The following is an 11,115-nucleotide window of genomic DNA, read 5'->3' on the forward strand; positions in this document are numbered from 1 at the left end:
CAATTCTCTCCCACAAGAGGTAGCAATGGCCACCAACTTGGATGGTTTTCAAAGAGAATTAGACAAATTCAAGGAGGATAAGGCTATCAGTGGCTACTAGCCACAGTGGTTGTGCTCTGCCTCCACTATCTCATAGCTCCACTATGCTTCTAATATCAGTTGTTTGAAACCAAGAGTGGGGAGAATGCTCTTGCGCTTAGGTCCTGCTGGCAAGCCACTGCAAGAACAGGATGCTGGAGTCAATGGGCCACCAGCCTGATCCAGCAGGCTCTTCTTATGTACATAGAACATCCCTTATTCAAATAATTGTTATCCAAAATTGCTGTACTCATCTCTTCCGCATCCTCGGGCAAATAAGACTTCAATTTTTTTCCAGTTTCTAACTCAAATGTTGTGGATATAATGTAGATCCAAAGGCTGCAATCGTATAATTATGAGAGTAAGTCCCATTGAACTCAATAGGACGTGCTTCTGAGAATATGGCATTCTTTTATTTATTTACTAAATTTATATTGTGCCCTTCCAAAAGGAGCCCAGAGTGGCCGACGAAAAGCATTAAAATCACTTTAAAACATCTTAAAAACAAAAGACTTTGAAACACATTAAAAGAGAACGTTATAGTCATTTGTGTCCTGCACAGTGGTGGGATGGTGGGGCGGAAGGCAGGGAGCCCAACAGTAGATGGAGCCACAGCCAATGACAGGCAGAGCCAGCTCATTCTAGTTTTGTCCCGATCCTCCTCATTCTCTCTGCTGAGTTCTACAAGGGCGGGAGGAGGCTAACAGCCAGGGCCACCCCGTGAACTGGTTATAAAAAAGCAAGCAGGCAGATGGGAGCAAGCTGAGGTTGCTGGGGCACTGGTGGACCAGCCACCATTAGCCCTGGCTTTCAGGATATAAATCCCAAAATGTAAAACAATAATAAATACATTTAAAACACGATCAAATTCTTCAAACATTAGAACACAGCAGAATGACCTGCCCATGCACTAAGGTCAACAGAAGAGGCTTTTCTGGTGATTCTTGCGTTAAATGGAGTACGTAGCGCTGGAGTCTATGGAAGAGACTTTTCGGCGATGGCTCCGCGTCTGTAGAATGACCTCCCCACTGCAGTGTCTCTCTCTCCAACCTCATATTCTTTTCGACAAGAAGGAAAAAACCACCTTTATTGCTGGGCATTTGGAGGCAGATGGGTTGTCATTGTTATGATGTTGTTAATTATAGACTGCAGTCAACTAAGTCCTGTTCAGAGCAGACCCATTGAAATTAAGGAATCTTAAATTCCTAACAGTGCAATCTATACTTGTCTACTCAGAGGAGTCCCACTGAGTTCAATACTACTTTCTTCCATATAAGGACATATTGTATTGCAGTCTATTAACTTCAGTGGGTATACTCTGAGTAGGGCAAGCATTGACTATACCACCCTACGTAATTTATAAGAATTATCTAAACATTTCTATTTACTCTGTTTTCATGTTATCTTATTTTTTAATAAACCACCCAGTGTCAATGACCATTTTTGGTGAAGAGCAATATAGAAATCTCTTAATACCACAAAAACCTGCAGAAATTATTCATATGAAACCTTTGCAGGAGAGCACAGAACTGCACTGGAAGTCGATAGAAGGAAAATGTATTAAAATCCCAAGCATTTGTTTCCAACATAAACCTCCTGGGTTAATTACACACACACAAAAATCTGGAACAGCTGATTGTTTGGCCAGAATGGAGTTCTAAGCTTGGAAATGCCGTGCCAAAAAACCTACAGCCCAAACAAACATAGGGCTGTGGAAGAGTTTCCCTTTCTCCAATCCTCCCCCCTTTTGCAAATATTGAAAGAAGGTTTATGTTCTGTAAATCCCCTCCCTGCCTCCCTCACACATCTTCTTGTTACGGAGTGATTTGAATTAATAGCAAGATTTTCCAGGAGTTAAAAATAAAATAAAATAAAAGACATCCATCCTTCAGCCCCTTTGGAAAAACAACTGCAAACAGCAATGCAAACAGGGCAAGAATTAACTCTCTTAGCAGCCTTCCCAAGGCCAAGAGGATGGTCTTGATTCTCCACAAAGTGAACTGTTGACAGACTCATCCAGTTTCAATTTATGCCCATCACAGTCTTTGCCAATCAAGAGAAATGTGTTTAGGTGAGAGAGGTAACAACAGGCTCCCCCTGGAAAATTTATAATCAGACCTATTAATCAGCATGCAGTGGGGGAGCTAATCTCTTTTGGATTTCTACCCCACCCACCCCCAATCATGCAAGCCAAGGGCTTGAGCTTCTGGAATCCCACTGAGGGCTTCTTTGTGCAAACAATATTTTCCTTATGAAGGTCGGTGCAGATTGGTCATCTGTCCTGATGGCACCACTGACAGATACGCTTTAAGCAAAATAAATACAGGAGCCACAGTAGTGGTGATGGATATACATCACACTCACTCACACACACACACTTTCTGTTCTTGTAACAAAGGGATGGGAAACCTGTGACCCTCCAGATGTCATCTCGGGCTACTGGCCATACTTGCTAGGGCTGACAGGAGTTGTAGTTCAGCAACATCTAGAGGGCCAAAGGTTCTCTGCCCCTGGTGTAACACTGGCAGATCGGTGCTTGGTCTGACTCGGTGAAAGGCAGCTTTCTGTGTTCCTGTGAGAGCCAGTGTGTGGTTAGAGCGTTGGACTGCGACCTAGGGTTCAAGTTTCTGAGACGAGGGTTCAAATCTCTACTTGGCCATAAAGCTCACTGGGTGACTTTGGGCCAGGCACTGTCTCCCAGCCCAACCCTACCTCACAAGGTTGTTGTGAGGACAAGGGCAAATTTCAACGGACGTCTGTGTTTCAGTTCTCATATAGTTTTGGGAAGTGCAAATTTAATAGATTCGTCTTCAAAAGTGAACTGAATTGAAGTTCTCCTCATCCCTTGTCAGGACAATATTGTTGTTGTTATATGCCTTCACGTCGATTACGTCTTATGGCGACCCTATGCATCTTTTTTGGATGTATTCATAGGGTTTTCATGGTAAGAGGTATTCAGAGGTGGCTTACCATTGCCTTCCTCCAAGCCTACGGCACCCGGTATTCCCAGGCGGTCTCCCATCCAAGTGCTAACCAGGCTTGACCCTGCTTAGCTTCCGAAATCAGACGAGATTGGGCATGCTCAGGATAACAAAGTACAGAATATATAAGGGATTGTCTGCTGCACGTATGAGAAGGGCCACTGAACTACAATCCTTCCCTTGATGGTGATGATGACATTAAAAAAAAAAGGTGGGGAACTGCATAAAATCAACAATAAAATGATACTCACAGTTAATCTATTAGCAAAGGTGGTGTTCAATTTTAGGTGATGTGTGCTCAAGAAGAGAGAGACCCCATAGAAGCCTAATTGTGCACAGATCATCCACAGCCCATTCCAGCGTAGCCTCACACACACACACACACACACACACACAAAATATGGCGTCTGTACCTCAGCTACTTGGATTTGTCCAACTGGGTATGCCTATGCAATTGTTCCAGGAACACAGAGAGAGAAAGAGAGAGAGGAGACAACAGGGGTGTTCAAGAGCCAGCCTTAGACCTCTGGGCAAAAGAGAAGCCCTTACACAAAAGGCACAAGTCGGCAGGCCTTGGCTCCTGTCTGAAGTAGGCCACCAAGCCCAGCCCTTTGCAGGCAGGCAGGAACATGGCACGAGAGAACAAGCTGCTCCTACCACCCAGTGGTGACTTGGCAGAATGGCTCATCCCAAAGCAGCCGCCAAAATAAGAGTCTTCCCTTCAGCCAAAGCCGTTGGAAAGAGAGATGCCTCCACCACGCCGGCGAGACAGCTCCCCAACATCACCATCCCTAGATGGCTCATTTAAGGTGCAGTGGGCAATATAGTGGCACATCAGAGCAAGCACGTTGTCTTGGATGTTCTTCTGGACAACCTCTTTATTCAACTGTCATCCCGATTTGTTCGCAGGGAGGTTAGACAATGTTGGTTGTTTAAGAACATAAGAAGAACCTGCTGGATCAGGCAAAAAGCCCATTTAGTCCAGCACCCTGTTTTTCACGGTGGCCAGCCGGATGCCTCTGGGAAGCCCGCACGCAGGACCGGATCACAAGAGCACTCTCCCCTCCTGCAGTCTCCAGCAACTGGCATTCAGAGGCATACTCCTGCCGAAAGAATTTAACGAGCATTCGTTCTGAAATTGTTTGCAGGGAGGTTAGATGATGTTGCACCAAAGCAAGGATTATTCCACTCTTCCTAATGTATTTTCCAGTTCCTTTCCTTATCGCAAAAAAAAATTAAAAAATCCAATGTTTGGGGGGGCAAAAGTGGGTTTGCTGCACAAGACCTCCTCATCACCTGTTGTTGCACAACCTGAATCTGCTGGTACGTTATTGTTGCACAACCTGAATTTGCTTGTATGCGATTGCTGGCACCCTAAAAGAGCAACATTCTGGGAAATGCCCTCGGTTTCGTGCCTGGATTCCAGGTCATTCTTATCCAGAGGTCCACTCTAGCTCAGCGTTTGGGGTTGCATGAAACTAAGCTCCACTCAGTCACTGAAGTTAATGAGCCTAAGCTGCACATTGCAAATCAACTCATTTGAAATGTGTTGGAGGAGAGCTTTGCACATACCATGGAGCGCAAAAAAGATAATTGGGTGTTAGAACAAATTAAACCAGGACTATCGCTAGAAGCTAAAATGATGAAAGTGAGGTTATCATATTTTCAACACATAATGAGAAGACATGATTCACTAGAAAAGACAATAATGCTGGAGAAAACAGAAAGGAGTAGAAAAAGAGGAAGGCCAAACAAGAGATGGATTGATTCTGTGAAGGAGGCCACAGACCTGAACTTACAAGATCTGAACAGGGCGGTTTATAACAGATGTTATTGGAGGTCGCTGATTCATAGGGTCGCCGTACGTTGTAATCGACTTGAAGGCATATAACAGGAAGTTAGCCATGACCATTAATTTCACTGGGTCTACTCTAAGTAGAACTTATGTGAGACAACCCCGTTTCCAGTAGTGAACAGCCAGAGATGCCTCTAGTATATCGGTCTTCAAGTGGTCTTTCTGGTTTTTTAAATGATTCAGGGGGAAGGCCGTACCTTAGTGGTACAGCACACAGGTCCCAGGTTCAATCCCCGGCATCTCCAGATAGGGCTGAGAGAGACTCCCTGTCTGAAACCATGGAGAGCTTCTGCCAGACATTGCACACCACTGGTCTTCAGCTGGCAGATCGAGGCCCACTAACGGGTCATGGCCTGATCTAAGGTGGGTCGTGACAACAGCACCATCACCATACAAAATGAGTCTCCAAATGGACGTTTGGGTTAAAGGTTAGTCCCAGGTTGGAAAAGGAGTTCCCTAGGAAGATGGACTGATTGTATAACCCCCCTGGGAATTGTAGGTCTGTGAAGGGAATGGGGGGGATCTCCTAACAACTCTCACCACTACAGGTCCCAGCAACGGTGGCTGATGCCCACTGGGACTGGCGGGGCAAAAGGCAGGGAGCCCTCACAGTAGGTGGAGCCATAGCCAATGATGGGCGGAGCCAACTCATTCTAGTTTTGTCCCTATCTTCCTCTCTGAGGAGTTCTACGCAGGGGAAGCGGAGACTCAGGAGGGAGCTGGCAGCCAGTGCTATCCCTTGGACTGGTTGCAAGAAAGAAGGCAAGTGAGGGTTGGCTGAGGGAAGGGTGAGGTTGGTGGAGCAGTGCCCCAGTCGCCCTCCTGGCCCAGCCTCCACTGGTTCCCGCGATTCTTTGGGGGAAGCCATGACTGTTCAAAGTTGTGCGATAAACCTTTAAAAGTAAGGTGCAGATGGGGCCAAGGAGAGGAAATGTGTCTCTAGACTTCCCAGCGTTTCCAACCACAGGAAACAGAAGCCAGGCCCATCCAGCAGCCAAGCTGCTGTCTGAATCTATCTCAACAGCACCAAGCTCAAAAGATTACTCTGTACTTCGTATGAATATTTGAAGAATGCCCTCCATGTCCCCCCAGGGGAAGGCAGACAGCTGTGACTGGTACATGTCTGGTTCAGAGAGAAAAGAGCTGACTATCGGAAGTGCGTCAACACGTCCGCGGGAAGGATGGAGAGCTAGACACCATAAGATAACCCCCTCAAGCAAATAAAGTCCTCTGGTGTGTGTTTACATCTGATGTAGATATGCATGCAGATAGAACTGTGTTTGCAGCTCAGCTGAAATTCAGCAGCTCACAGGCTCTGTGGTTACAGAACTGCCCATCAGCACTGATGAAAATGAAAGTTTACTGCCCAGGTGCTAGGTTCTGTGTAGAAAAATGAAAATCTGCAAGCAGAGCTGCCTGTGTAATCATCTCAAATTGTGCTACAAAATTTGGTACTGAATGCAAAAATTCAGCCTTTTTTTTTTTTTTTAAAGCAAGGTTCTAGTCCTTTTGAAAATGCACACGCAATGTTTGGCAACATTGTGGAAGCCTGAAGTGCACCACGTAGAGAGATGTTTTCAAGGGTCTGTTAACATGCGTAGAGACCCTTTCTCTTCTCTCATCCCACAAGTGCCAGAAGTAAAATAAAGCTTACATTGGGAGAAGGGCCTGTAGCTCAGTGGTAGAGCATCTGGTCTGCATGCAGAAGGTCCCAGGTTCAATCCGCAGCATGCAGGTATGGCTAGGAGAGGCTCGTTTCAATTCCTGGAGAGCTGCTGCCAGTCAGTGTAGACAAAATTGAGCTAGATGGACAAATGATCTGAAAAGGTTCAGAAGAGGGCAACCAGAATGATCAAGGGGATGGAGCAACTCCCTTACGAGGAAAGGTTGCAGCATTTGGGGCTTTTTAGTTTAGAGAAAAGGCAGGTCAGAGACATGATAGAAGTGTATAAAATTATGCATGGCATTGAGAAAGTGGATAGAGAAAAGTTCTTTTCCCTCTCTCATAATACTAGAACTCGTGGACATTCAAAGAAGCTGAATGTTGGAAGATTCAGGACAGACAAAAGGAAGTACTTCTTTACTCAGAGCATAGTTACACTATGGAATTTGCTCCCACAAGATGCAGTAATGGCCACCAGCTTGGATGGCTTTAAAAGAAGATTAGACAAATTCATGGAGGACAGGGCTATCAATGGCTACTAGGCGTGATGGCTGTGCTCTGCCACCCTAGTCAGAGGCAGCATGCTTCTGAAAACCAGTTGCCGGAAGCCTCAGGAGGGGAGAGTGTTCTTGCACTCGGGTCCTGCTTGCGGGCTTCCCCCAGGCACCTGGTTGGCCACTGTGAGAACAGGATGCTGGACTAGATGGGCCACTGGCCTGATCCAGCAGGCTCTTCTTATGTTCTTATGTTCTTCTTATGACTCAGTATAAGGCATCTGTGTTCTATAAGCACCCATGTACCTTCTTAATTCTAATACAATACAGGTTGCACTACTAATGTTATTGCTTTTCCAGGTTCTTTTGTGGTTCTAGCTCTTTGCAAGAGCTCCCACTAGCAAGTAACCTCAAATGTATTACACTTGCATCCAAGTCAGTGCAGACGAGTGAAAATGTTACGATGCCCTGCACTCCACCACCACCCTGCCTTGCGCATCATTAGGTGCTCCCACGAGATGCCTGGTTTGGGCTTGTGAAATGGAAAAAACAAAAGTATGTCCAGCTCTAAGCCAAGAGTAAACTAGAATTGAGCCCTATCTGCATGATAAAGCAGTGCTATACCACTGTAAACAGTTATGGCTTCCCCCAGAGAATCCTGGGAACTGTTGTTTGTTAAGGGTACTGGGAGCTATTTGGAGACACCCCCCTCTTCCCCTCACAGACCTCCAGTTCCCAGAGTTCCCTGGGAAGACGGACTGACTGTTAAACCACTCTGGGAATGGCAGCACTGTGAGGGAAATAGGGGTCTCCTAACAACTCTCAGCACTCCCAACAAACTACAGTTCCCAGGATTCTTGAGGGAGAAGCCATGACTGTTTAAAGTGGTATCAGAGTACTTTGAATGTATAGTACAAATGGAGCAGGGGGGTTTTGGAGGGGGAGGGGGAAAAAAGAGAAGGGACACAATGACAGACAAGTTCTCAGAATAATTTATTAAATACATTAAAATTTATGTTTTTGAAGTTTCACCATTAAAACAAAGCTGATCAAAAAAGACACATAAACAAAAGGAAAAGGGAAGGATCAATCGTCCTATAAAAAATACTTGGTGCAAGGAATATGAATGTTTCATGTTCATGTTACTGGATTTGGCCTCTGCCCCGCCCCCCCAGCAACTCTAAGGAGCTCAGGAAGTGACAGAACGGACAGGGTGGGGGTGGCTTCAGCACGCAGGAGGTGGCGCTTCGTAGATCAGACTCCAGGGAAAAACGTTACACCCAACATCACACTTGCACACACAATGCCAAAAGCCACCCTTTAAAATGACTTTGACGTTGGCAGTTCCATAGCAGCAAGATAGCAAAGGCTAGCCGCTGGGCAACAGGCTAGCCCACTTCTGAAGGTGCCGTGCTGAGGGGGGGGGGAGTCTATTTGAAGGAGGGGGCAAGAAGCCCCAAACAAGAATAGCCAGCCAGCCTCCAACCTTGATTGATCAGGAGATACAAAGCTGCAGGGGGACTCAACATGGAGAACAGCACAAGACTCGGAGCCTGCCATGTCCCCATGTCCAACGGATCAAGTACTTCACCACCACAAACCTCTGGAGAGACACAGCCGGAGCTTTGCTTTACAAATCAGAACAGTACTTTTCTTCTTTGAAAAGCTCCCTTCTTTCCCACCGTCCAGACCCACTCGGGAAAGTGAAGACAAGAGGTAGCATTAGGACAGAACTGTGATTGTCACGTCATTTCCAGCCTGTGGCTTACAGGGGTTGTGAAGACCGGGGGGGGGGGGGAGAAGAACAGTAGCTGCAACAAGCACTTGGAGTCAAAGAGTAGCTACTACAAGCACTCAGAGTACAAGGTGTTGTGTGGAGCTGATCTGGGCCAGCCAGGACGGTCTGGACATGTTGCAGGATTCAAAAGGACAGAAGGCCTTCGAGGTGGTGGCAGGTAATAAGGCTTGTGTCTTTTCTTGTTCACTGCAAAACCTTTGGGGAGCATACACCCCTTGACGGAGAAGGAACTCTTTTCACTTACATGCGCTGAGTTTAGGCAGCATGCATGACTGCCAAAGAGTGAATGTTGGCAGAGAAGGGTGCTACGTCGCTTCAAAACCAGATGTGCTATGCCCACATTTTTTAAACTTCCCAGGAGGGAAAACTCACAGTCACCCTACATAAGAAGGAATGTTGATAGCAGCTCTCCTACAGTACTTGCACTGCTCTCCAGAGGGCGACCTGCTACAAGAGGGCACACTGGCCTCGAATCACTGGGTGCCCAGCAGAAAAACTGTTAGTCCTCATATACACCTATGTATATATTTTTTAAAAAGAAAAGTAAAAGTTCAGACCCATTTTTCCAGTTAGCACACAGTGGGTAAGAGGTGGCACTCAAAATATATACATAGGTACATTCTCCATCGCGCACACGTAGAGAGAGAACATGATTCATGCGCACCCCACATCCTTCCACACACATTGAAAGATAAGGCATCATGGGTGCTCAGAGAATAAAGCAGCAAGTAAGGTGATGGACTGTACAGCACAAAGACAGAGATCTGTGTGCAGGGCATCCATGGCCTGGAAAATGGTTGCCGGGGAGTCTGGGGGAAGAGCCCCCTTTCCAGGCAATGCTTTGTCCTGTCCTCTCCCCCAGCTCGGCAGGCCGGACGTCAACACCCGAACCCAAGTCTAGTTGCCGTTGCTCAGGCTGGAGGTTGCGCTGCTGCAACTTTGTTCGTAGGAAGGGGGTGCCTCTGGAAGGGAGAGAGAGAGAAAAAGGTGAGAGCCACCCAAGTCCAGATGTTCTTAAACTGGGGTCCGCAGCTCGTTGCTCCGTGAGCTCTTGCCGTCTGCAGCCACAGGAATCTTGGCAGCTAGCTCACACGGAGTCAGACCGTTGCTCCATCTAGCTCAGTGTTGCCTACACCGAGTGGCAGCGGCTCGCCAGGGTTTCATGCAGGAGTTTTCCCCCAGTCCTAAGCTGAAGATGCTGAGGGTTAAACCAGGGGCCTTCTGCATGCAAAGCATATGCTCTACCACTGAGCTACGGCCCTTCTCCTAGACCAGGGGTTCCCAAACGCCCACCCATGGACCACTTGAAAATTGCCGATGCTCTTGGAAGACGACTTTAGGAATTATTATTTTTTGTACCAGTTGTAACCAGGGGTGTAGTCGTCCAGGGTCTCGGGGTGTGTGTGTCTTAGATCTTTTACTTTTTGGGGAGCAGGGTCCCTGTCTCTCCAGCACCCTGTGAGCCAATCAGCATGAAAGGAAGCGTCTGAGCTGCTGAGAAGAGTCCTCTAACATGCTTCCTTGTTCTTTCCCGCTGATTGGAGCCAATCAGAGAGAAAGGAGATGAGTCAGCCGCCGAGAAGAGTCTTCTCAGTAGCTAACACTTTCCCCTTTCATGCTTACTGGCTCCCAGGGATGTCTATTGTGATGGGAGAAGACAGTAACAAGGATCTTCTTCTCAAACACGCAGCAAAAAGGGGGGAGGGATGTGGCTACAACTAACATGAAGGGACCCTGCACTTCTGAATTTGCCACTATACTACCATATAGGGGCTCTGCTGGGACCTGGCTCCCAAACGTAAGAGGTCTAAGACACACACACCCCAAGACCCTGGATGACTACACCCCTGGAGACGTCTGTTGTAGTGGAGTGTGGACATGAAGAGCAAGGGAGATGAGGGGAAATGGAAAGGGGGTGTGACTATCATGGAGGGACCCTGCACTTCTGAATTTGCCACTGCACTACTGATTGTAACGCACCGTGCTAGACTCTGTATGACTTCCAATTGCAGATTTATTGCTTCTTTTACATCTTATATTGCATTTTATCGTATTACAATGTGCATTCCTTAGGATTCCAATGGTAATACAATAAAATACAGTGCGAGATGTAAAGGAAGCAATAAAGATACAATTAAAGAGCAATATGGATAGTTAATCTGGCATAACCACCTCCATCAGGCCTCCTCTACTTCAAGTGTCACCTGGCAGTGGCCAGTCCATCTGTTCACCTCACTAGGAGAGAT

The 11,115-nt window shown here is 46.8% G+C and overlaps 1 protein-coding gene across 3 annotated transcripts in view; it reads right to left on the reverse strand.

Annotated features, from left to right (window-relative positions):
- Positions 1–8,045: 8,045 nt before the first annotated feature.
- The window catches only part of ARRDC1 (arrestin domain containing 1), a 46,476-nt gene continuing 43,406 nt past the window's right edge, over positions 8,046–11,115 (reverse strand). For all 3 annotated transcript variants that reach the window (XM_061603964.1, XM_061603965.1, XM_061603963.1), the window contains one exon: positions 8,046–9,831. In XM_061603964.1, the coding sequence (XP_061459948.1) occupies positions 9,767–9,831 (65 nt within the window). In that variant the 3' untranslated portion in view covers positions 8,046–9,766. The remainder of the gene's footprint in view (positions 9,832–11,115) is intronic.

This window comes from Rhineura floridana, chromosome 20, assembly GCF_030035675.1.
Source record: "Rhineura floridana isolate rRhiFlo1 chromosome 20, rRhiFlo1.hap2, whole genome shotgun sequence".
Classification (NCBI taxonomy): domain Eukaryota; kingdom Metazoa; phylum Chordata; class Lepidosauria; order Squamata; family Rhineuridae; genus Rhineura; species Rhineura floridana.